A 27,592-nucleotide genomic window follows, 5' to 3' on the forward strand; every position below is an offset into this window, starting at 1 on the left:
GGATGGCCCTGCCCCAGCACTCTGAGGGAGGGCCGTGCACCGGTACTGTGAGGGAGGGCCGTGCATGGACCGGTACTGTGAGGGAGGGCCCTGCACCGGCACTGTGAGGGAGGGCCCTGCACCGGCACTGTGAGGGAGGGCCCTGCACCAGCACGTGAGGGAGGGCCCTGCACCGGCACTGTAAGGGAGGGCCCTGCACCGGCACTGTAAGGGAGGGCCCTGCTCCAGCACTGTAATGGGGGGCCCTGCCCCGGCACTCTAAGGGAGGGCCGTGCCCCGGTACTGTGAGGGAGGGCCGTGCACGGGTACTGTGAGGGAGGGCCCTGCACCGGCACTGTGAGGGAGGGCCTTGCACCGGCACTGTAAGGGATGGCCCTGCCCCGGCACTCTGAGGGAGGGCCGTGCACCGGTACTGTGAGGGAGGGCCCTGCACCGGTACTGTGAGGGAGGGCCCTGCACCGGTACTGTGAGGGAGGGCCCTGCACCGGTACTGTGAGGGAGGGCCCTGCACCGGCACTGTGAGGGAGGGCCCTGCACCAGCACTGTGAGAGAGGGCCCTGCACCAGCACTGTGAGGGAGGGCCCTGCACCGGCACTGTGAGGGAGGGCCCTGCACCGGCACTGTAAGGGAGGGCCCTGCACCGGCACTGTAAAGGGGGCCCCTGCACCGGCACTGTGAGGGAGGGCCGTGCACCGGAATAGGGAGCGAGGGCCCTGCACTGCAAGGGAGGACCCTGCACCGGCACTGTGAGTGAGGGCCCTGCACCGGCACTGTGAGTGAGGGCCCTGCACCGGGGAGGACCATGCACCGGCACTGTAAGGGAGGGCCCTGCACCGGCACTGTGAGGGAGGGCCCTGCACCGGCACTGTGAGGGAGGGCCCTGCACCGGCACTGCGAGGGAGGGCCCTGCACCGGCACTGCGAGGGAGGGCCCTGCACCGGCACTGCGAGGGAGGGACCTGCACCGGCACTGCGAGGGAGGGCCCTGCACCGGCACTGCGAGGGAGGGCCCTGCATTGGCACTGCGAGGGAGGACCCTGCACCGGCACTGTAAGGTAGGGTTGCGCACCGGCACTGTAAGGGAGGGCCCAGCACCGGCACTGTAAGGGAGGGCCCAGCACCGGCACTGTAAGGGAGGGCCCTGCACCGGCACTGTGAGGGAGGGCCCTGCACCGGCACTGTGAGGGAGGGCCCTGCACCGGCACTGTGAGGGAGGGCCCTGCCCCGGCACTGCTAGGTAGGGCCCTGCCCCGGCACTGCGAGGGAGGGCCCTGCCCCGGCACTGCGAGGGAGGGGCCCTGCCCCGGCACTGCGAGGGAGGGGCCCTGCCCCGGCACTGCGAGGGAGGGGCCCTGCCCCGGCACTGCGAGGGAGGGGCCCTGCCCCGGCACTGCGAGGGAGGGCCCTGCCCCGGCACTGCGAGGGAGGGCCCTGCCCCGGCACTGCGAGGGAGGGCCCTGCACCAGCACTTTAAGGGAGGGTCCTGCACCAGCACTTTAAAGGGGGCCCCTGCACCGGCAATGTGAGGGAGGGTCACGCACTGGCATAAGGAGGGAAGGCCCTGCACCGGCACTGTGAGGGAGGACCCTGCACTGCAAGGGAGGGCCCTGCACCGGCACTGTAAGGGAGGGCCATGCACCAGCACTATAAGGGAGGACCTGCCCCGGCACTGTAAGGGAGGGCACCAGTACTGTAAGGGAGGGCCCTGCACCGGCACTGTAAGGGAGGGCCCTGCACCAGCACTGTAAGGGAGGGCCCTACACTGTAAGGGAGGGCCCTGCACCAGCACTGTGAGGGAGGGACCTGGGAGGGCCCTGCACAGGCACTGTAAGGGAGGGCACCAGTACTGTAAGGGAGGGCCCTGCACCGGCACTGTAAGGGAGGGCCCAGCACCGGCACTGTAAGGGAGGGCCCTGCACCGGCACTGTGAGGGAGGGCCCTGCACCGGCACTGTGAGGGAGGGCCCTGCACCGGCACTGTGAGGGAGGGCCCTGCCCCGGCACTGCAAGGTAGGGCCCTGCCCCGGCACTGCGAGGGAGGGCCCTGCCCCGGCACTGCGAGGGAGGGGCCCTGCCCCGGCACTGCGAGGGAGGGCCCTGCCCCGGCACTGCGAGGGAGGGCCCTGCCCCGGCACTGCGAGGGAGGGCCCTGCCCCGGCACTGCGAGGGAGGGCCCTGCACCAGCACTTTAAGGGAGGGTCCTGCACCAGCACTTTAAAGGGGGCCCCTGCACCGGCAATGTGAGGGAGGGTCACGCACTGGCATAAGGAGGGAAGGCCCTGCACCGGCACTGTGAGGGAGGACCCTGCACTGCAAGGGAGGGCCCTGCACCGGCACTGTAAGGGAGGGCCATGCACCAGCACTATAAGGGAGGACCTGCCCCGGCACTGTAAGGGAGGGCACCAGTACTGTAAGGGAGGGCCCTGCACCGGCACTGTAAGGGAGGGCCCTGCACCAGCACTGTAAGGGAGGGCCCTACACTGTAAGGGAGGGCCCTGCACCAGCACTGTGAGGGAGGGACCTGGGAGGGCCCTGCACAGGCACTGTAAGGGAGGGCACCAGTACTGTAAGGGAGGGCCCTGCACCGGCACTGTAAGGGAGGGCCCTGCACTGTAAGGGAGGGCCCTGCACCAGCACTGTGAGGGAGGAACCTGGGAGGGCCCTGCACCGGTACTGTGAGGGAGGGCCCTGCACAGGCACTGTGAGGGAGGGCCCTGCCCCGGCACTGCGAGGGAGGGCCCTGCCCCGGCACTGCGAGGGAGGGCCCTGCCCCGGCACTGCGAGGGAGGGCCCTGCCCCGGCACTGCGAGGGAGGGCCCTGCCCCGGCACTGTGAGGGAGGGCCCTGCACCGGCACTGTGAGGGAGGGCCCTGCACCAGCACTTTAAGGGAGGGTCCTGCACCAGCACTTTAAGGGGGGCCCCTGCACCGGCAATGTGAGGGAGGGTCACGCACCGGCATAAGGAGGGAAGGCCCTGCACCGGCACTGTGAGGGAGGACCCTGCACTGCAAGGGAGGGCCCTGCACCGGCACTGTAAGGGAGGGCCATGCACCAGCACTATAAGGGAGGACCTGCCCCGGCACTGTAAGGGAGGGCACCAGTACTGTAAGGGAGGGCCCTGCACCGGCACTGTAAGGGAGGGCCCTGCACCGGCACTGTAAGGATTGGCCCTACACTGTAAGGGAGGACCCTGCACCAGCACTGTGAGGGAGGGACCTGGGAGGGCCCTGCACCGGTACTGTGAGGGAGGGCCCTGCACAGGCACTGTAAGGGAGGGCACCAGTACTGTAAGGGAGGGCCCTGCACCGGCACTGTAAGGGAGGGCCCTGCACTGTAAGGGAGGGCCCTGCACCAGCACTGTGAGGGAGGAACCTGGGAGGGCCCTGCACCGGTACTGTGAGGGAGGGCCCTGCACAGGCACTGTGAGGGAGGGCCCTGCACCAGCACTGTAAGGGGGGCCCCTGCACCAGCACTGTGAGGGAGGGTCGGGCACCGGCATGGGGAGGGAACGCAATGCACAGGCACTGTGAGGGAGGGCCCTGCACCGGCACTGTGAGTGAGGGCACTGTGAGGGAGGGCCCTGCACCGGCACTGTAAGGGAGGGCCCTGCACCGGCACTGTGAGGAGGGCCCTGCACCGGCACTGTAAGGGAGGGCCCTGCGCCGGCACTGTGAGCGAGGGCCCTGCACCTGCACTGTGAGGGAGGGCCCTGCGCCTGCACTGTGAGGGAGGGCCCTGCGCCTGCACTGTGAGGGAGGGCCCTGCACCAGCACTGCGAGGGAGGGCCCTGCACCGGCACTGTAAGGGAGGGCCCTGCACCAGCACTGTGAGGGAGGGACCTGGGAGGGCCCTGCACCGGCACTGTAAAGGGGGCCCCTGCACCGGCACTGTGAGGGAGGGCCCTGCACCGGTACTGTGAGGGAGGGCCCTGCACTGGTACTGTGAGGGAGGGCCCTGCACCGGGACTGTGAGGGAGGGCCCTGCACCAGTACTGAGAGGCAGGACCCTGCACCAGCACTGTAAAGGAGGGCCCTGCACCGGGACTGTAAGGGAGGGCCCTGCACAGGCACTGTGAGGGAGGGCCCTGCACAGGCACTGTGAGGGAGGGCCCTGCACCGGCACTGTAAGGGAGGGCCCTCCACCGGCACTGCGAGGGAGGACCCTGCACTGTAAGGGAGGGCCCTGCACCAGCACTGTGAGGGAGGGCCCTGCACCGGCACTGTAAGGGAGGGCCCTGCACCGGCACTGTGAGGGAGGGTCCTGCACCGGCACTGTAAAGGGGGCCCCTGCACCGGCACTGTAAAGGGGGCACCTGCACCGGCACTGTGAGGGAGGGTCACGCACCGGCACTGTGAGGGAGGGTCACGCACCGGCATGGGGAGTGTAGGAGGCTGGACTGGCTTGTAGTGAGTACCAAGGGGTACTTGCACCTTGCACCAAGCCCAGTTATCCCTTATTAGTGTATAGGGTGTCTAGCAGCTTAGGCTGATAGATAATGGTAGCTTAGCAGAGCAGCTTAGGCTGAACTAGGAGACGAGTGAAGCTACTACAGTACCACAAGTGTCACTTGCACACTATCATAAGAAAACACAATACACAGTTATACTAAAAATAAAGGTACTTTATTTTTATGACAATATGCCAAAGTATCTTAGAGTGTACCCTCAGTGAGAGGATAGGAAATATACACAAGATATATGTACACAATAGCAAAAATATGCAGTATAGTCTTAGAAAACAGTGCAAACAATGTATAGTTACAATAGGATGCAATGGGGACACATAGGGATAGGGGCAACATAAACCATATACTCCAAAAGTGGAATGCGAACCACGAATGGACCCCAAACCTATGTGACCTTGTAGAGGGTCGCTGGGACTATTAGAAAATAGTGAGAGTTAGAAAATTAGCCCTCCCCAAGACCCTGAAAAGTGAGTGCAAAGTGCACTAAAGTTCCCGCAAGGACATAGAAGTCGTGATAGAGGAATAATGCAGGAAAGACACAAACCAACAATGCAACAACGATGGATTTCCAATCTAGGGTACCTGTGGAACAAGGGGACCAAGTCCAAAAGTCACAAGCAAGTCGGAGATGGGCATATGCCCAGGAAATGCCAGCTGTGGGTGCAAAGAAGCTTCTACTGGACAGAAGAAGCTGAGGTTTCTGCAGGAACGAAAAGGGCTAGAGACTTCCCCTTTGGTGGACGGATCCCTCTCGCCGTGGAGAGTCGTGCAGAAGTGTTTTCCCGCCGAAAGAACGCCAACAAGCCTTGCTAGCTGCAAATTGTGCGGTTAGCGTTTTTGGACGCTGCTGTGGCCCAGGAGGGACCAGGAGGTCGCAAATTGGACTAGGAGAGAGAGGGGACGTCGAGCAAGACAAGGAGCCCTCTTAGCAGCAGGTAGCACCCGGAGAAGTGCCAGAAACAGGCACTACGAGTATGCGTGAAACGGTGCTCACCCGAAGTTACACAAAGGAGTCCCACGTCGCCGGAGACCAACTTAGAAAGTCGTGCAATGCAGGTTAGAGTGCTGTGGACCCAGGCTTGGCTGTGCACAAAGGATTTCCGCCGGAAGTGCACAGGGGCCGGAGTAGCTGCAAAAGTCGCGGTTCCCAGCAATGCAGTCTAGCGAGGTGAGGCAAGGACTTACCTCCACCAAACTTGGACTGAAGAGTCACTGGACTGTGGGAGTCACTTGGACAGAGTTGCTGGATTCGAGGGACCTCGCTCGTCGTGCTGAGAGGAGACCCAAGGGACCGGTAATGCAGCTTTTTGGTGCCTGCGGTTGCAGGGGGAAGATTCCGTCGACCCACGGGAGATTTCTTCGGAGCTTCTAGTGCAGAGAGGAGGCAGACTACCCCCACAGCATGCACCACCAGGAAAACAGTCGAGAAGGCGGCAGGATCAGCGTTACAGAGTTGCAGTAGTCGTCTTTGCTACTATGTTGCAGGTTTGCAGGCTTCCAGCGCGGTCAGCAGTCGATTCCTTGGCAGAAGGTGAAGAGAGAGATGCAGAGGAACTCGGATGAGCTCTTGCATTCGTTATCTAAAGTTTCCCCAGAGACAGAGACCCTAAATAGCCAGAAAAGAGGGTTTGGCTACCTAGGAGAGAGGATAGGCTACTAACACCTGAAGGAGCCTATCAGAAGGAGTCTCTGACGTCACCTGGTGGCACTGGCCACTCAGAGCAGTCCAGTGTGCCAGCAGCACCTCTGTTTCCAAGATGGCAGAGGTCTGGAGCACACTGGAGGAGCTCTGGACACCTCCCAGGGGAGGTGCAGGTCAGGGGAGTGGTCACTCCCCTTTCCTTTGTCCAGTTTCGCGCCAGAGCAGGGCTAAGGGGTCCCTGAACCGGTGTAGACTGGTTTATGCAGAATTGGGCACATCTGTGCCCAAGAAAGCATTTCCAGAGGCTGGGGGAGGCTACTCCTCCCCTGCCTTCACACCATTTTCCAAAGGGAGAGGGTGTAACACCCTCTCTCTGAGGAAGTCCTTTGTTCTGCCATTCTGGGACAAGCCTGACTTGACCCCAGGGGGGCAGAAACCTGTCTGAGGGGTTGGCAGCAGCAGCAGCTGCAGTGAAACGCCAGGAAAGGCAGTTTGGCAGTACCAGGGTCTGTGCTACAGACCACTGGGATCATGGGATTGTGCCAACTATGCCAGGATGGCATAGAGGGGGCAATTCCATGATCATAGACATGTTACTTGTCATATTCGGAGTTACCATTGTGAAGCTACATATAGGTAGTGACCTATATGTAGTGCACGCTTGTAATGGTGTCCCCGCACTCACAAAGTCCGGGGAATTGGCCCTGAACAATGTGGGGGCACCTTGGCTAGTGCCAGGGTGCCCTCACACTAAGTAACTTTGCACCTAACCTTTACCAGGTAAAGGTTAGACATATAGGTGACTTATAAGTTACTTAAGTGCAGTGTAAAATGGCTGTGAAATAACGTGGACGTTATTTCACTCAGGCTGCAGTGGCAGGCCTGTGTAAGAATTGTCAGAGCTCCCTATGGGTGGCAAAAGAAATGCTGCAGCCCATAGGGATCTCCTGGAACCCCAATACCCTGGGTACCTCAGTACCATATACTAGGGAATTATAAGGGTGTTCCAGTAAGCCAATGTAAATTGGAAAAATTAGTCACTAGCCTGTTAGTGACAATTTGAAAGAAATGAGAGAGCATAACCACTGAGGTTCTGGTTAGCAGAGCCTCAGTGAGACAGTTAGGCACCACACAGGGAACACATACATATAGGCCACAAACTTATGAGCACTGGGATCCTGACTAGCAGGGTCCCAGTGACACATAACAAACATACTGAAAACATAGGTTTTTCACTATGAGCACTGGGCCCTGGCTAGCAGGATCCCAGTGAGACAGTGAAAACACCCTGACATACACTCACAAACAGGCCAAAAGTGGGGGTAACAAGGCTAGAAAGAGGCTACTTTCTCACAGGGAGGGAGGGCCCTGCACCAGCACTGTGAGGGAGGGCTCTCCACCGGCACTGTGAGGGAGGGCCCTGCACCGGTACTGCGAGGGAGGGCCCTGCACCAGCACTGCGAGGGAGGGCCCTGCACCAGCACTGCAAGGGAGGGCCCTGCACCGGCACTTCAAGGGAGGGCCCTGCACCGGCACTGTGAGGGAGGGCCGTGCACCGGCACTGTAAGGGAGGGCCCTCCACCGGCACTGCAAGGGAGGACCCTGCACTGTAAGGGAGGGCCCTGCACCAGCACTGTGAGGGAGGGCCCTGGGAGGGCCCTGCACCGGCACTGCAAGGGAGGGCCCTGCCACGGCACTGCAAGGGAGGGCCCTGCCCCGGCACTCTGAGGGAGGGCCGTGCACCGGTACTGTGAGGGAGGGCCGTGCACCGGTACTGTGAGGGAGGGCCCTGCACCGGCACTGTAAAGGAGGGCCCTGAACCGGCACTGTGAGGGAGGGCCCTGCACCGGCACTGCGAGGGAGTGCCCTGCACCGGCACTGCGAGGGAGGGCATCAGTACTGTAAGGGAGGGCCCTGCACCGGCACCGCAAGGGAGGGCCCTGCACCAGCACTGTGAGGGAGGGCCCTGCACCGGCACTGTAAGGGAGGGCCCTGCACTGGCACTGTGAGGGAGGACCCTGCACCGGCACTGTAAGGTAGGGTCGAGCACCGGCACTGTAAGGGTGGGCCCAGCACCGGCACTGTAAGGGTGGGCCCAGCACCGGCACTGTAAGGGAGGGCCCAGCACCGGCACTGTGAGGGAGGGCCCTGCACCGGCACTGTGAGGGAGGGCCCTGCACCGGCACTGTGAGGGAGAGCCCTGCACTGGCACTGTGAGGGAGGGCCCTACCCTGGCACTGTGAGGGAGGGCCCTGCACTGGCACTGTGAGGGAGGGCCCTGCACTGGCACTGTAAGGGAGGGCCCTGCCCCAGTACTGTGAGGGAGGGCCCTGCCCCGGTACTGTGAGGGAGGGCCCTGCACCGGCACTGTGAGGGAGGGCCCTGTACTGTGAGGGAGGGTCCTGCACCGGCACTGTGAGGGAGGGTCGCGCACCGGCACTGTGAGGGAGGACCCTGCACTACAAGGGAGGGCCCTGTACCAGCACTGTAAGGGAGGGCCCTGCCCCGGCACTGTAAGGGAGGACCCTGCCCCGGCACTGTAAGGGAGGGCCCTGCACCTGCACTGTAAGGGAGGGCACCAGTACTGTAAGGGAGGGCCCTGCACCGGCACTGTAAGGGAGGTCTCTACACTGTAAGGGAGGGCCCTGCACCGGTACTGTGAGGGAGGGCCCTGCACCAGCACTGTAAGGGAGGGTCGGGCACCGGAATGGGGAGGGAGAGCCCTGCACCGGCACTGTAAGGGAGGGCCCTGCGCCGGCACTGTGAGGGAGGGCCCTGCGCCTGCCCTGTGAGGGAGGGCCCTGAACCGGCACTGTGAGGGAGGGCCCTGCACCGGCACTGTGAGGGAGGGCCCTGCACCGGTACTGTGAGGGAGGGCCCTGCACCGGCACTGTGAGGGAGGGCCCTGCACCGGTACTGTGAGGGAGGGCCCTGCCCAGGCTCTGTAAGGGAGGGCCCTGCACTAACACTCTTGGGGAGACTGATATTTGATCCTACCTGTGTCTTCTGCCCTTAGGCCTCCTCCAGCCCCACATTCGAAATCGACTATGAGAATGACTGCTTCCGGAAGGATGGCCTCAAGTTCCAGTACGTCTCCGGCAGCATCCACTACTTCCGCATCCCGCCCGAGTACTGGAAGGACCGACTCCTGAAGATGTACATGGCAGGGCTCAACGCCATCCAAATGTAAGTGGCATCTCGGAGGGGGTAGAAGCCCCTGCTGCAGGTTGGAATAAGAAGGGAGGAGAGGGTAAGAGGGGGTGGAAGCCTTTGCAGCTCTCTGCGCGGTGAAGGGGCGTGGCATCTGTAGGGAAGTACCCTCTTTGTGGCATGGTTACCCCCACTTTCTGCCTGCGGTCAGTGTGTTTTGACTGTGTTCACTGGGATCTTGCTAACCAGGACCCCAGTGACTGTGCTCTCTCCCCCTAAATTTGGTTGCTTAGGACTTGGCATACCCCTGAACTGGCATACTGGTGCCCCCATATAAGTCCTTACTGTATGGTACCCAGGTACCCAGGGCATTGTGGTCCCAGGGGTTCCCCATGTGCTGCAGCATGTATTTTGCCACCAATGGGAGCCCATGCAAAATGTGTCTGCTGGCCTGCCATTGCAGCCTGCGTGAAAAGGTGCATGCACCCTTTCACTTCAGGTCACTGTAAGTCACCCCTGTGGTAGGCCCTCCAAGAGCAGAGGGCAGGGCGCAAGTACCTGTGTATGAGGGCACCCCTGCACCAGCAGAGTTTCCCCTACGAACTCCAGCTCCATCACACCGGACTTTGTAAGTGAGGAGATGCCATTTTACCCATGTACTGGACATAGGTCCCTACCTATGTCCAGCTACATAATGGTAAGTCCAAACCTGGGCATGTTTGGTATCAAATATGTCGGAATCATACCCCAATACTGTTGCCAGTATTGGTTGTAGGATTCCATGCACTCTGGGGGCTCCTTAGAGGATCCCCAGCATTGCTTCTTCCAGTTGTCTGGGGTTTTCCATGCAGCCCGCGCTGGTGCCACCCCTCAGGCAGGTTTCTGCCCTCCTGCTGCTTGACCAGCTAGGGCAAAGGAAGACCGAACAAAGGATTTCCTGAGGGAGAGGGAGGTAACACCATTAGAAATGGGTGTTACATAGCTTTGGAGGTGTAGCCTCACCATGCTACCGGTATGCTTTGAAGGGCACATTTGGTGCCCTCCTTGTATAAACCAGTTTGCACCAATGCAGGGACCCCGTTCCCTGCTCTGGCGTGAAACTGCACAATGGAAAGGGGATTGACCACTCCTGTGTCCATCATCACCCCAAGGGTGGTGCCCAGAACTCCTCCAGAGGGTCCCTGGGTTCTGCCATCTTGTTTCCAAGACTGGCAGGGAACTCTGGGAGCATCTGAGTGGCCAGGCCAGGCAGGTGATGTCAGAGCCACCTCCTGATAGCTGCTTACCTGGTTAGGAGACCAAAATCTCTCTTGGGTGGGTCCTCAGATTCGGCTTGCAAGATTCCAGCAGGACTCTTCTGCAACCTCTACTTCGACTTCTGGCCTCTGGAACTGCGACTGGAACCTCCAGGACCTGACAAGCTGCCTCTGAAAAAAAGAACTCTTCTGCAACATTGTTTCCAGGGCTCCTTCAAGCAACTGCAACATTTCCGCCGGCTGTGGATCCACTGAGGGCGACGTGTCTTCAGACTGCACTAGAAGAAAGAAGGAATCTCGCTTGGAGTGAAGGGGTCACTCCCCTGCATCCGCAGGCACCTGCTGCAACGACGACCGACTGCGTGGATCTTCCCTAATCTGAACTGCATGGATCCTGCATCACGGGTGGTGGTCCGGAGTAGTCCACTTGGTGCTCTCTGCCAGCTGTCCAACTTTGGTGGAGGTAAGCCCTTGCCTTCCCACGCAGCACAGTACCCCTGTGCACCACGTCTCTTGCAGCTGCCAAGGCTTGTTTGCATCTCCTCCAAGGGATCTTCAGGCAACGTGTAGCTTCAGTCCCCAGCACTCCTCCCTGTGACTCACAGCCCTATGCGTGGTTCTCCTGCGGCGTGAGATCCCTTTCTGTAGTGTTTTGTGGGCTCCTTCAGCAACTTCTGTGTCCCCGTCCTGTGTGACTCCTGTGGGTGCTGCCTCCTCTTCTGTGAGTCCTCTGTGTCGCTGAGGGTCCCCTGTGACTCCCCATCCTGGGTTGAGTCTTCCTGGGCCTTACTGGTCCCCGGCAGCACCATTGTTCCACTAACTCCTGTAACCTATTTCCAAAAGGAGAGGGTGTAAAACCCCTCCCCAAAGGAAATCCTTTGTTCTGCTATCCTGGGCTTCAGCTTTTCAAGCAACAGGAAGGCAGAAACCTGTGTGTGAGGTGGCAGCAGCTGGGGCTGCCTGGAAACCCTCAGACGGCTGTAATGGCAGTACTGGGGGTTCTCTAACGAGCCCCCAGAGTGCATGGAATCATACAGCCAATGCTTGCAAAAGCCCTGGGTTATGATTGCCACATGTTTGATACCAAGCATGCCTATGTTAGGAGTTACCATTATGTAGCTGGACATAGGTAGTGACCTATGTCCAGGACATGCGTAAAATGGCGTCCCCACACTCACGAAGTCTGGAAAAATGGGCCTGGAGCTTGTGGGGGCCCCTCTGCTAGTGCAGGGGTGCCCTCACACACAGGTACTTTGCACCCTGCCTCCTGGGATAGAAGGCCTACCAAAGGGGTGACTTATAAGTAATCTGGTGTAGTGAAAAATGGCAGTGAAAGGGTTCTTGCACCTTTTCACGCAGGCTGCAATGGTAGACCTACAGACACCTTTGCATGGGCTCCCTATGGGTGACAAAATATATGCTGCAGCCCATAAGGATCCGCTGGAACCCTAATGCCCTGGATACCTAGGTACCATATACTAGGGACTTATAATGGAGCACGGTGTGCCAATTGGGGATGAAATACAGAGTTTTGGGAGGGAGGGCATAATCACTGGGGTCCTGGTCACACTGACATCAGGCAGAAAAAGGGGGTAACCATGCCAAGAAAGAGGGTACTTTCCTACACTTGCTATCAAAGACATCATGGAATTTCTAAAGCAGCCCTTTCTCCATCCTCCTTGCTTCGGAGTCTGGGTTGCTACCCTCTGCCGAAGGAATGCAGTCAGCACACTTCATCTGTCTGGGGAAGCTGTATCCATCCTGCATCCTAAGCTGTGTTAAACATAGGCGTCCAGAATGGACCAAGACAGACAGGCAGACACAGGCACTCACACATATAGGGGTGTTCAATCATGTGTGTGTGTGTGTACGTGCTTACACACACATTCTCTCTGTTCTCTCGGTCTCTCAGTTGATATGCACATGATCTGTAGGCACAGGCTCTACTTCTCTCATAACAGCAGAACTTTTCAAGAGAGAGGTCAGAAGACACAGGGAATAAGGTCTGGGTCACACCACAAATCATAAAACATGGTATGCTGCCACCACTGCTTTATCTGATAAACCCAGGACATGGGCACTGGTCCTCCCTCCACTACTTGATCCCACGATTGGTTCTCCCTCTCCATGCGCCTGACAAGTCCTGGAATCGGATACTCAGGGCCGGAGTACACACTTGATTACCTAGCAGGGGCATTCCTGACCCAACTAGCAGGATCGAGGAAGGGAGAGTGCATCACTTCTGGATTACCTATGCAGGTCTGATGGTGGAGCAGGTGTGATGGGGGATAGTTATGGGAGAGCTGCTCGTCGCTCCTCTTCTTCTTCACCTTCCTCTGTCTTCTGCGCTCCTCTTCTTCACCTTCTTCTGTATTTTTCTGTCTTCTGCGCTCCTCTTCTTCTTTACCTTCTTCTGTACTCTTCTGTCTTCTGTTCTTCGGCTCCTCTTCTTCTTTACCTTCTTCTGTGGTCCTCTGTCTTCTGTTCTTCGGCTCCTCTTCTTCTTTATCTTCTGTGGTCCTCTGTCTTCTGTTCTTCGGCTCCTCTTCTTCTTTACCTTCTTCTGTGGTCTTCTGTCTTCTGTTCTTCGGCTCCTCTTCGGCTCCTCTTCTTCTTATACCTGCTCCCTGGTTCTTCCCGCGCCTGTCCTCCTGCTCCTGTCTCGTCTTCTGTATTTTTCTGTCTTCTGCGCTCCTCTTCTTCTTTACCTTCTTCTGTACTCTTCTGTCTTCTGTTCTTCGGCTCCTCTTCTTCTTTACCTTCTTCTGTGGTCCTCTGTCTTCTGTTCTTCGGCTCCTCTTCTTCTTTATCTTCTTCTGTGGTCCTCTGTCTTCTGTTCTTCGGCTCCTCTTCTTCTTTACCTTCTTCTGTGGTCTTCTGTCTTCTGTTCTTCGGCTCCTCTTCGGCTCCTCTTCTTCTTTTACCTGCTCCCTGGTTCTTCCCGCGCCTGTCCTCCTGCTCCTGTCTCGTCTCTCTCCCTCACTCGCCTCCCCCTCTGTATCACCCCTATCTACCTATCTCTCTATCTGTCTCCCTCACTCACCACCTCCTCCTATCTACCTGTCTACCTATCTCTCCATCTTTCCCCCTCACTCGCCACCCCCTCGTAACCACCCCTATCTTCCTATCCTTTCACTCTACCTCTCACCCTCACCCACCTCTACAACCCCCCGACCCCTGGTACTCAGCACTCCCAAACCCTGCTGCACCGCTACGACCCCACCACCCTCCACGCCCTCAACCCAGGGCGCTCCAGCACCTGCTTCCAAGCTAAGCCGAAACGTACCCATGGACCTTTCGCATGTCACACCTGCAAACGTATCTTCCACCACGAGACTACCACGACCACCAGCTCACGCGCCATCAACCACCTCAAATGCATCCTGGTCAACGCTCGATCCGTCCACAAGCACGCCGTTGAACTCTGGGACCTCCTGGACTCCACAGCACCAGACGTCGCCTTCATCACGGAGACCTGGATGAACGCCTCTTCGGCCCCCGACATCGCCATAGCCATCCCCGAAGGCTACAAGATTTCCAGGAAAGACCGCACCAACCAAATAGGAGGAGGAATCGCCATCGTCTTCAAAGACTCCATCAGCGTCACCACCTCCACCGAAGACACCCCCCTCGCCGCCGAGCACCTGCACTTCCAGATCCGCACTGACCCCAGGACCACCCTCAGAGGAACACTCATCTACCGCCCCCCCGGACCGCGCGCCCTTTTCAGCGACTCCATCACCGACTTCATCTCCCCGCACGCCCTCGCCTCGCCAGACTACATCCTCCTCGGCGACCTCAACTTCCATCTAGAACAGAACAACGACCCCAACACCACTGCCCTGCTCGACAACCTCGCCAACCTCGGCCTCAAGAAACTGGTGAACACCGCCGGACACACGCTTGACCCCCTCTTCTCCGCCAGCAAACACGTTTCCTTCAGCTACGCCTCCGCTCTACACTGGACCGACCACAGCTGTGTCCATTTCACCTTCCGACGCGTGACCCGCCACCTCCGCACTCAACCCATCCCTTGTCGACAGTGGAACAAAATCCCCAAAGAACAGCTTTTCTCCACGCTCATCGACAACCAACCCACCTTCACCACCGACCCCAACGACGCAGCCCTCAGCCTCACGAACTGGCTCACCAACTGCGCAGACAACCTTGCTCCCCTCAGACGCCTTCCAAGACAGGCCAACTCCAAAAAACCTCTCTGGTTCTCGGACACCCTTAAGGAATCAAAGAAAACCTGTCGCGCCCTCGAGAAAGCCTGGAGTAAGGACCACACCGCTGACAACATGACCGCCCTCAAGAACGCTACCCGCGAACACCACCACCTGATCCGCGCAGCCAAAAGGAATTTCTTCACTGATAGACTGGACAAAAACAGCCACAACAGCAGAGAACTCTTCAGCATCGTAAAAGAGTTCTCCAACCCCAACGCCAACGCCATCACGCCCTCACAAGACCTGTGCAACTCCCTCGCCACCTTCTTCCATCATAAGAGTACCGACCTTTACGACAGCTTCGGACACCAGACCCAGCCGACCAACACTGAACCTACACCCCCAGCCATCACCCTCAACGCCTGGACCCACATCAACACAGAAGGAACCAAAACCACCATGAACTCAATCCACTCCGGTGCCCCCTCGGACCCCTGCCCACACTTCATCTTCAATAAAGCCGACGACATCATCGCCCCACACCTCCAGACCATCATCAACTCCTCTTTTTCGTCTGCTACCTTCCCCGAAAGCTGGAAACACGCCGAAGTCACCGCCCTACTAAAGACACCTACGGCTGACCCAAGCGACCTGAAGAACTTCCGCCCCATCTCGCTCCTCCCCTTCCCTGCCAAAGTCATAGAGAAGACCGTCAACAAACAGCTTACCAACTTCCTTGAAGACAACAACCTTCTCGACCCCTCACAATCGGGATTCCGAGCCAACCACAACACTGAAACCGCCCTCATCTCAGTCACAGACAACATCAGAACCCTGATGGACAACGGTGAAACAGTCGCCCTCATCCTCCTCGACCTCTCGGCTGCCTTGGACACCGTCTGTCACCGCACCCTAATAACCCGCCTCCGCTCCACCGGGATCCAAGGCTAGGCCCTGGACTGGATTGCCTCCTTCCTCTCCAACCGCTCTCAGTCTACCTCCCACCTTTTCGCTCAGACCCCACTGAGATCATCTGCGGCGTCCCTCAAGGCTCCTCGCTCAGCCCAACACTCTTCAATGTCTACATGAGCCCCCTCGCCGACATCGTACGCAAGCACAGCATCATCACCTCCTACGCCGACGACACTCAACTTATACTCTCCCTCACCAAGGATCCCGCCAGCGCAAAGACCAACCTGCAAGATGGCATGAAGGATGTCGCAGATTGGATGAGGCTCAGCCGTCTGAAACTGAACTCAGACAGAACAGAAGTCCTCATCCTCGGCAACACCCCGACCGCCTGGGACGACTCCTGGTGGCCCACGGCCCTTGGCACCGCACCGACCCCCTCAGATCACGCTCGCAACCTCGGCTTCCTCTTGGACCCTCTTCTCACCATGACCAAACAAGTCAACGCCGTGTCCTCCTCCTGCTTCCTCACCCTCCGCATGCTCCGTAAGATCTTCCGCTGGATCCCCGCCAACACCAGAAAGACCATGACACACGCCCTCGTCACTAGCCGCCTGGACTACGGCAACACCCTTTATGCTGGGACCACCGCAAAACTCCAGAAACGTCTGCAACGTATTCAAAACGCCTCCGCCTGCCTCATCCTCGACATACCCCGCAACAGCCACATCTCCGCCCACCTGAGACACCTGCATTGGCTCCCCGTCAGCAAAAGGATCACCTTCCGACTTCTCACCCACGCACACAAAGCCCTCCACAACAAGGGACCAGAATACCTCAACCAACGCCTCAGCTTCTACGCCCCCACCCGTCTTCTCCGCTCCACCAGCCTCACTCTCGCCGCCGTCCCTCGCATCCGCCGATCCACAGCGGTTGGGAGGTCCTTCTCCTACCTGGCGGCCAAGACTTGGAACACCCTCCCCACCAGCCTCAGGACCAGCCAGGACCACTCCGTTTTCCAGAGACTCCTCAAGACCTGGCTCTTCGAGCAGCAGTAACCCCCTTCCCCCTAGCGCCTTGAGACCCGCACGGGTGAGTAGCGCGCTTTATAAATGTTAATGATTTGATTTGATTATGGGAGAGCACATCAGTTCTATGGAGGTCTGATGGTGAAGCAGGTATGATTGGGGGATCGTTATGGGAGAACGCATCGGTTCTATGGAGGTCTGATGGTGAAGGAAGTGTGGTGGAGGATTGTTATGGGAGAGCGCATCGGTTCTGTGGAGGTCTGATGGTGAAGGAAGTGTGATGGGGGATTGTTTTGGGAGAGCGCATCGGTTCTGTGGAGGTCTGATGGTGAAGTAAGTGTGATGGGGGATTGTTATGGGAGAGGGCATCGGTTCTGAGGAGGACTGATGGTGAGGCAGGTGTGATGGGGGATTGTTATGGGAGAGCGATTCAGTTCTATGGGTTGCCAATAACATCTCATGATGAAGCAAGTGTGTTGGGTGTAGAAGTTAATCCAAACTAGGTTTGGTCTTTACTGGGTTCTTCATTAGGAGCATCCCATCCACACTTACAAGGCAACAGCTCTGCAAACCTTCAGCCTTGGGGAAATGGAACACTCCTCACGTTCTACATTCTATGTGTGATGCAATTCATCTCATGTGCCACACACCTTCCCCCCATAAAATTTGAAACCCATCTCTATTAACCCATAAAACTAAATTCTAACTACAATACCATAGTATAACACAGAACACAAAATTCTCAAGAAAATGCCATTGAACCTAAAAAAAACACCGAAATAAATATACGTTTACTACAACAAAAATCATTCTTAGTAAACAAAAGACTCACATTTTTTCACATTTTTTTTTAACTTTACAACTCAATTCAGATTCCATATTCTCCCATCCTCAATTCTCACTGCATTACTGAAAAGTTAAATAACCTTGAATGGACCCATAAACTTGCTTCCGCTCTTACACAGTGTAGTTTTTTTTACTAGAATAACATCCCCCACGGTTATTCCAACATCTGCTACACTCTTGCTAACTTTCATAATATTCTTTCCGTCTCTCCACACATTTTTTCTCACATTCATTACCCCCTTTCATCCTAGACCAGGAAACACAGCCATTTTTACCCCAGGATACCCAACCAGGAGCCAACTGGGTGTTACCTTTATAACCTCTAAACACCTCAAAGGGTACTTCTCCGGTCGTTGTGTGGGGAGAAATTCCTTCAAGCCTTCTTTCCAACTCCTACCAGCTGAAACTTCCAATTGCACACATTCCTTAATGCTTTTATTGAATCTTTCTACAGTACCATTCCCTTCAGGATGATACAAAGAACACACTTTGTGCTCAATACCTTTGCACTTTAGAAATTCACCCATCTCAAGAGAAACAAATTGTGGACCATTATCGGTCACTCTCGTGCTAGGAAAACCTTCACGACTAAATATCTAATTGAAAAACTCGATCACTCTCCTGGTTTCAATACAGCTGAATGCCTATTTCAGCCCACCTAGAAAACGGATCTATTAACACCAGAAGATAGTTGGGCCCTCCTTTTGCGTAGATCGGTCCTACTATATCCACAGCCACTACATCCCAAGGTCTACTAGAAAATTCTCTAACACACATTGGAGGTACTCTAGTTTTGTACACTTTGTCACTGTTAGAACAGTCAGGACATTCTCCGACTAACTTCTCTATCATTAGATCCATGCCCGACCACCAATAATTGAGCCAAATTCTGCCTTTTGTTTTACTCATTCCCTGATGCCCGACTTGTCCCAAATCCATAATCTTGTTAACTAACACAGAATGAACAACTAATCTTAAACCACACAAGAGAAATCCATCTACCACAGACAACTCATCTCTAACTCTCCAATAACCAACAAGAAACTCATCATGCTTCATATTCGATCTCCATCCATGCGCCTCTCACACTCGCTGTAGAGTAGAATCTTCAGCCTCTGCTTTCAAACACTCTTCTTGCTCTACTGTTAATTCTGTAATACTGCATACTTTGATTTCATTCTTCTCTTCCGCTATTACACAATCCTCAACTTCAGAACTGAGTCTCGACAAACAATCAGCAATCTTATTGTTCGGTTCTGGTACATAGAATATTTTGAAACAAAAATCTTGAAGTCCAACAATCCATCTGCAAATCCTTCTAAAAATCATATCCAAACCCTTTTTTGTAAAGACCTCAAAAATCGGCTTATGTTCCATATCAATGGAAAATTCCTTTCCCCACATAACATTTTTGAACTTGTTAATTGCCCAGAACACACTCAGAGCCTCCCTTTCTATTGTTGAGTATTTCATATCTGCTCGGCGCAACGTCCTCGAAACATATGTCATGATTACACATTTTTTTGCAGGATTGAATGAGTTTACACAATCAGCTGCTGATAACTACTTTTTCATACTAACAAACTCCTTCTCACATTCCTCATCCCATGAAAACTCTATGCCTTTTTAAAGTAGTCTCCTCGTGTGCAGTTTTGGAGGCTAAATTGGGCAAGAACTTAACATGAAATTCTATCATACCCAGAAAGGACAATAACTCATCCTTCCCTTCTGGATTGTGCAACTTCAATATGTTCGTGACTAACTCACTCTTTGGATATAAACCATCAGAAGTAATTTTGTGACCCAAATACTGAATTGATGTCCTCTTGAAGGGGCATTTGTTCAATTTGAGAGTTAAACCATGATCTCTCAAAATAGTTAAAATTCTTCCCAACCTCATATCATGCTCCATCTCAGTCTGCCCATGAATCAAAATATCATTTTGAAAGTACTTAATTCCCGGCTCTGACCCAAACAAGATATACATTATGCGCTGAAAGACAGCAGCAGCCGATACCAATCCAAATGGCATTCTTATAAAACAATAAGTTCCAAATGGAGTGATAAATGTGGTGTAATATCTTGTGTCTGGATGCAACATGAATTGATAATATGCAGAGGTCAAGTCTAGATTACTGAAAAATGTGGATCCATGAAGAAGTGAAACCATTTCAGTTATGTTGAGAATCGGAAACTGATCACTCAATATACACCTATTGAGACCCCTCAAATCTTTACACAACCTGATGTCACCTGAGTGTTTACGCACAACAACAATCGGTGCAACCCATTCAGAACACTCCACCGGTTCAATCACACCATCTTTGCATAGTCTTTTGATTTCATTCTCAACATCATCGTTCATAGATATTGGAATAGGTCGAACCTTAGCAACAACAGGCACTGCCCCCACCTTGATTTTTATTCGGTGTGCATACCTTTTAAACATCCTAATTTGTCAATGAATTCTTCCTCAAACTCATCCAAGAACTTAGGTACCGGTACAATCTTTTCTTTTTGCACCTTAAGGTCATGTACATCATTTACACATATGTCCTCTAAAAAATCACTTTTGATCATTATGGGTGTAGGAGAATTCGGGTCTAAAATGATATGTAACCCTCTCTGATGTGTCCAACTCAGAACACTGTCCCCCTTCACCGGAACATATATCTTCCCAAACACAGTGTTAGACATGAATGAAATATCAGATTCAAAATACCCTCTTAGTTCTATAACTTGCCCACCATAAGCACCCGGAATCACATCTGGTTTCTTTAAGTTCATTCTGTGACTTAACTGCTTGTCAAATAATTCATTGGATATCAGAGTCAGCCATGCTCCACAGTCAAACAAACCCTCACTCTCAATACCCATAATAGTGACTTTATCTCTGGGATGTTTCTTTTGCTCGGGCTCCGCAAACACCAATAAAATACAATCTTCAACTAACTTTACTGGTGCAACATTGGGACACTTGCCTGACTTACAACATTTGGCAAAATGTCCCTTTTTATTACAAATCTTGCATGCCATGTTGGGCGCTGGACACTTTTTATAAGAAGCAAAATGGCCAACATTCCCACATCTATAGCATTTTGTATCTCTGAACCTTGCCCACTGTCCTTGCGTACTTTTTTCTTCGTCCTTATCTCCTTCCCTGTTCATTCTTTGCATAAACCTTATTCAGTACAGGGTTCATACTTTTTTCCAATTTCTCTATACAAGCTAGTGTATGTTCCACATTCCTCGCCAAAGTGATTACTTCATGTAGGGAAGGATCATCCTTCCCCCAAAGTTCCTGTCTAATTTTATCACTGCAACATCTTAACATAAATTTATCTCCTATGCGTTCCTCCATTGTGGACCAAAATCTGTAGGATTAAGCCAGTTTTCACTAAGACGTTAAATACTATTCTACACTTTCATTGGGTTTCAGTTCTCTCATGCCAAAATGATAATGCTCCAAAATTATACTAATTTTAGGCAGCTAATGTAAATCAAATTTTTTTAAAACATATTTCAAACTCATTTAAATCTGTGACTTCATCACCTGGATCAGGTAATGTTTCAAAAACTTCCTGACCCTCACTCCCCAGATAGCGCATAAGCAAAGACTTCTTCCTTTCATTAAACAAATTGGTACCACACCCTCTAGCATAATGAAGGAAACACTTTTTCCATTTAGACCATACTACTGGCGGATCACCCGGCTTATTCAGTAAAAAGGGTGAGGCCGGTATCTTTTGCATAGTTACTCTTGGGTAGAACACAGAATTGACGAACAAACAGAAAAATACAAAATTACAATTAGCAAATTGCTGTATCTGTCACAATAGTTCACGCAAAAATATATTGTAGAATGGAGCCCCGTATTTCTTTCTTTTTTCCTTCTGTAATTACACGTATCGTAATCAAAATAAAATAGTGTATATGTCGCTGTAGACATACAAACTTGCGAGTAATTCCAGCAAATTCGTTATCCTGCATGCATCGAATCCTTCGATGAGTTGGCCTCTGCAGTAGACGCGGGTTTACTTTAAAATACACACGCACGGAATTTGGAAAACACGAAGGGTGTTTTTTTATGGAAATCCGCACATAGGCTGTTGTTTTTTTAAACGTAGTTGACGTAGATGACGTACAATGTAGTAAGTAGCTGCAAAGGAAGTCCTGGTGTATGATCACAGCGTCGCACAGGAGTAGTCAAGAGTCCAGATGCCACAGATTCCGAAAGCGGCACAGCAGAGAAACTTAAGAACACGAGAGAGCCTCTAGCCAAGTGACGGTTTTGTTGATATTTGAAACAGTTGTTATTTGAAAATGGAGAATAAAATGTCTCAGGTAACGTGACTGAAATAAAAACAGCTCGCCTCACCAAAATCTGAAAGTTGACTGTAGGGATGAACGTATTTGTGAAACTTGTGAAAGTGCTGTCGAGCAAATGCACAAAATTACAATCCCAAATGAAGTCTCCTTTTCAATGTCTCTCCTTCTGTATCCTGCTGCTCATTAACCATCAAATGGACATATGTTTCAGAAAGTTGTCGCGCCGGTTCCAAAATCGGAAATTCACCAAAATGCCAATCAGTTTATGCAAGATACCAAATGAAACTTGCTGCAAGGTGTTGGGACACCCAAGTTCTTCCACTCGTCGCCAGTGTAGAAGTTAATCCAAGACTAGGTTTGGTCTTTACTGGGTTCTTTAGTAAGAGCATCCCATCCACACTTACAAGGCAACAGCTCTGCCAACCTTCAGCCTTGGGGAAATGGAACACCCCTGACGTTCTACATTCTATGTGTGATGCAATTCATCTCATATACCACAGTGGGAAATGGGAAAGGTTGAGGAGGCTGGTCAAGCAATCAATCGATCATTTGATATAGTGCAGCACTGTCACCCCTAGGGGTATCTGGGTGCTGTGGTAGCCGCTTTGGTGTTGAGCAGCCAAGTCTTGAGTCTTCTTCTGAAATTGGACAGGAAGGGGGCTGTTCTGAGGGGGAGGGGCAGGCTGTTTCAGTACTTAGCTGCTGTGTGAGAGAAGGAGCTGCCTCTGCTGCAGTAGATGCAGGGTGTGTGTGCGTGATTGACCGACGCAGAGCGAAGGATTCTGGAGGGGACGGTGGTTGATGTAGGCCGCAGGGATGTTGTGTAACGCATTGGAGGTGAATGTGAGGATCTTCTGGATGGGAAGCCAGTGGAGTTGTTTGAGGTGGGGCATGATGATCGCTCATTTGGGAAGGTCCAGGATGCGTCTGGTGGCGGTGTTCTGAAGAGTTTGAAGTCATTCGAAAAGGCAGGAGGAAATTCACCTGATGATCAGGGCGTGCATGACAGTTTTTTTGTTGTCAATGGGGATACACCTCAAGGTGCAGCAGAGCATTTAGAGGTTATAGAAGCAGGAGGAGGTGACCAAGTTTACTTGTTTCTCCATGGATAGTTGGTTGTTGAGGATGATTCCGAGGTTGCACATGTGGTTTGATGGGCGGGAGTGGGTCCGAGTTTCTCAGGCCACCAACTGTATGGTGGTGTTGTTACCGAAGAGCAGGACCTCTGTTTTGTCAGTGTTTGGCTTGAGGCAGCTCTCTCATCCATGATGCTACTTCAGTCATGGGCGTTACGGAAATTGGTTTTGGCGTTGAGCGGATCCTCGGTGAGTGAGAGGAGCATTTGAGTGTCGTCGGGATAGGAGACAATGTTGAGTCCGTGTGACCTGACGATGTGTGCAAGGGAGGTAATGTAGATGTTGAATTGGGTGGGGCTGAGGGAGGATCCCTGGAGTACGCCACAGGTGATGTTCTTGGGTGCGGAGGTGAAGTGGAGGAGGCAGATGCTATGAGTGCTGCCTGAGATGAATGATGCTATTCATTCGAGGATGTTTCGATGAATGCCTATGTTGTGGAGTCTGTTGAGGAGGGTGTGATGGTACACTGTGTCAAACGCTGGAGAGAGATAGAGGAGTGATGGTATTAACTTGAACAGGTACAGATGGAGGGGTGGAGCACCCATGCAGGGAGAGGGCGGGACATAGGGAATGCATAGCCCTAGTTAAAGTGGTGCGGTTCTCTTTTCAAACAGTATATTTTATTGAGGTCACTATTAGCAAAGTGCAAGTGAGGGCTGCCTTTTGGCTAGGTTTGCACTATAGAAATACCATATACTTGGTTGCATTTTTGGTGGGTGTTTCCTCCTTGAGTCTGTACTAATGTTCAGTGGCAGAACATAAGTGCAATGTGTTTGAAGTCTTGTTTCTGGCCATGAGATGTCTGATCCATGCATTCTAAAGAGGGGCTCCCACTTTGAGGAGGGGAGTTAGCAGAGTGTGACCTTTCTAATTACTGCAGGATGTCAACAAACAGCTGACCACCTTCCTGGAAAACAACAACCTGCTCGACCCTTCACAAACCGGGTTCCGAACCAACCACAGCACGGAAACCGCCCTCATCTCAGTCACTGACGACATCAGAACCCTGATGGACAACGTTGAAACTGTCGCCCTCATTCTCCTCGACCTCTCTGCTGCCTTCGACACCGTCTGTCACCGCATCCTAATCACCCGCCTCCGCTCCACCGGGATCCAAGGCCAGGCCCTGGACTGGATCGCCTCCTTCCTCTCAAACCTTTCCCAAAGAGTTTACCTCCTTCCGTTTCACTCAGAACCCACCGAGATCATCTGCGGCGTACCTCAAGGCTCATCGCTCAGCCCGACACTCTTCAATGTCTACATGAGCCCCCTCGCCAACATCGTTCGCAAGCACGACATCATCATCACCTCCTACGCCGACGACACCCAACTTATACTCTCCCTCACCAAGGACCCCGCCAGCGCCAAGACCAACCTACAAGAGGGTATGAAGGACGTCGCAGATTGGATGAGGCTCAGCCACCTAAAGCTGAACTCTGAAAAAATGGAAGTCCTCATCCTCGGCAACACCCCGTCCGCCTGGGACGACTCCTGGTGGCCCACGGCCCTCGGCACCGCACCGACCCCCACAAACCACGCCCGCAACCTCGGCTTCATCTTGGACCCTCTTCTCACCATGACCAAGCAAGTCAACGCCGTGTCCTCCGCCTGCTTCCTCACCCTCCGCATGCTCCGCAAGATCTTCCGCTGGATCCCCGCCGACACTAGAAAAACCGTGACCCACGCCCTCGTCACGAGCCGCCTGGACTACGGCAACACCCTCTACGCCGGGACCACAGCCAAACTCCAAAATCGCCTGCAACGCATTCAAAACGCATCGGCACGCCTCATCCTCGACGTACCCCGCAACAGCCACATCTCCGCACACCTGAGACACCTGCATTGGCTCCCAGTCAGCAAAAGGATCACCTTTCGACTTCTCACCCACGCACACAAAGCCCTCCACAACAAGGGACCGGAATACCTCAACCGACGCCTCAGCTTCTACGTCCCCACCCGCCTCCTCCGTTCCTCTGGTCTCGCACTCGCTGCCGTCCCTCGCATCCGCCGCTCCACAGCGGGTGGGAGATCTTTCTCCTTCCTGGCGGCCAAGACCTGGAACTCCCTCCCCACCAGCCTCAGGACCACCCAGGACCACTCCGCTTTCCGGAGACTCCTAAAAACCTGGCTATTCGAGCAGCAGTAACCCCCCCTTTCCCCTAGCGCCTTGAGACCCGCACGGGTGAGTAGCGCGCTTTATAAATGTTAAAGATTTGATTTGATTTGATTTCACAAGCAGGCTCCTGAGAGCATTCAGATGTAGGATACATACATACATTAACCTATTGATAAGTAGATTTATTATACTGGAGGTATCTTTGCACAATTGCTCTAAGTCAGTGTGAGTGTTCAAGAGAGTTTGCTGACTTCGGGTGAGTGTACAGTTAGGCATAGTCCAGGGCTGGAAGATTAAATTCACCTTCAGGAATCACTTTTGCTCTTTGATACGTTAAGTTGTCAAATAAATTGGCAACATAAACTATTTGTGTGCAGTATAAGTAAGAGTGAATCTTAGCACAGGGGTCCACATCTGATTCACCCAAAATCACATCTTCCCCTCAATGCAGTGTTGGTAAGAGCAAATCTTAACACAGGTACCACATTGGATTCCTGGGGGGTCACGTTCCCCCTCCATGCGCTGTAGGTTAGAGTGAATCTTAGCACAGGTGGTTGGGACTGCAACGTCCCCTGCATGGTGTGTAGTCGGGGCCTCTGTAACGTCCCCAACAGCAAGAATCTGGTATCCTGGTTTTCAGATTTTAGGCCCAGTCTCACTGTAATCTGGCATGTGCTCAAAGGCCTAGGCCTGACCTTGACAAACTACTGGTCCAGAACCTGTCCTGGGCCTAGAGGGATGAACCAAGCAAACCCTCTGTAGTGACAGGACTACAGTCCATGTCACGGGGTCACTCGTGTTGTGGTGGCAGCACACTGCTTTTCCTAGTGATAATACTATGACAGCCTTTTACATATGTCATGTGAACTGGAGCCTACCAGGCCATTCACCTAAAGTTCTGCTGCTGATATTGAACCTGGAATCCTAGCTCCAAGATCTTGTGCACACGGATGTGTGCATGTATGCGAGTGATGTTTGGTATGTATTGTGTTGAGTGCTCAAGTGAATCAAAGTGAAACAGACCTGTGGCTTCTATTGTGGAAGTCCCTTGTTTGTTTATGTGCACAGGATGGAGATGAGGTTGTTTGGACATGGATTGCATCACGTTCCCTAGATTAGAGACAGGCAGAGCTTAATTTGCAGCCGAAGTATGCGGGGGGCACTCAATTTTAGGGACCGGAACCTATTTTTTCCCAACTGACTTCGATCGAGAGCAAGAGAGACGAAAAACAATAACCTGCAAGAATGAAATAAAAGGGCAGGGAGTGTCTGGTGGTGGAAGAAACAGGCATAAGTGCAACCTTGGTACTCACCATTCTCAACATCTGTCAGTGCTGGCCGGGGGACACTAGCTCTTATTTCAAGATAAATAAATATGCACTGGAGGAGGGAACCCAGGCACTGAAATCGGGAAAGAAGAAACAGGTTTCCCCTTAAGAATGTGCTTAGGTCCTTTTTGATTCAGAGAGCTGCGGATTAGTTGTCCTGAGCATTTTCTGTTGTCAGGGTGTGACTGTTCCTGTAGAAGAGAAGCAGCCCTTGGTCTGTCTTCCATTTCATTCTCAGATTTGGCAGGTGACAGTCAGGTTCAGTCTTTTCACATCTCTTTGTGCCTCTCTTGTGAGTGTGGTGAATACTATTTGGTTTTAGTGGGAAGCAGGAGATCGCTTAGCCTTTAGCCTGCAAGCCTCTGCCCCGTCTCCCAGTGACTTTTAACCTACTTAGCCTGCTCCATTTTAGCACATTTAATTATTTCTTCAAAGATGGTTTCTATGTTTTTATAGTTAGGAAAATGTTTTGATTTCCCGTTATCAGTGCCACTCTGTAAAGGCGTCCCTATCAGTGTCAAAGACAAGTGATATACGTAGGTATTCACATCGCGTCCATTTCTCACTTATGTGTGACAGGAACATAATGTACCTTTTGAGGGAATTGTTGACATAATTGCCACCCCAAGCATGCCTCCTTGCCTATTGTTTGGAAACATGCCTGCGTCAGGGGACTTACAAGATCTGTAAAAAAATACATCTCACACAGACAGGGTTATTATGAGGGATTCCTACCGCATACCATCAACGCTATCTATGCTACACGTCGCATTGATACAGACCCAGCCTTCGTGTCCCCACGGAGTCTGACATAGAGACCTAATTCTAAGGTAACGAGGGTTGGGAGCTCTTCTCATGGACATGATACTGGCAGAAGAGGTTTAACACACAGAGCTCTCTTTAGGTTAGAGATTAGGTCACCATGCTAGGGTGTTAGGGTTTTTTGCATCTTATGTCTATCGCAAGATGGTGGGGGTCTTTATATTTACGACTCTCATTTTCACAGTCATGATTCTTGCACCGTGCATTATCCCACTCATTGTAGCTCATGCATTTTACAGTAGATTGCAGTCTTTTCTTTGTTTGTTTTTTAATTTTTTTAAATTAATTTCTCGTATATTCAAGTTGATACAAAACATTCTGAAATAGTGACAGTTTAATCACAACCATTAATAGAAACAACCTAATATTGGTATTCATCTCAATTCACATAAGTCAGG

General features: G+C 53.3%; 1 protein-coding gene across 2 annotated transcripts in view; it reads left to right on the top strand.

Moving 5' to 3' along the window:
* LOC138286694 (beta-galactosidase-1-like protein) overlaps positions 1-27,592 on the top strand; it is a 296,524-nt gene that overhangs the window by 78,228 nt on the left and 190,704 nt on the right. For both annotated transcript variants that reach the window (XM_069227181.1, XM_069227179.1), the window contains exon 3: positions 9,122-9,291. In XM_069227181.1, coding sequence (XP_069083282.1) covers positions 9,122-9,291 — 170 coding nt within the window. The remainder of the gene's footprint in view (positions 1-9,121; positions 9,292-27,592) is intronic.

This window comes from Pleurodeles waltl, chromosome 3_2 (genome assembly GCF_031143425.1).
Source record: "Pleurodeles waltl isolate 20211129_DDA chromosome 3_2, aPleWal1.hap1.20221129, whole genome shotgun sequence".
NCBI classification, from domain to species: Eukaryota; Metazoa; Chordata; class Amphibia; order Caudata; family Salamandridae; genus Pleurodeles; species Pleurodeles waltl.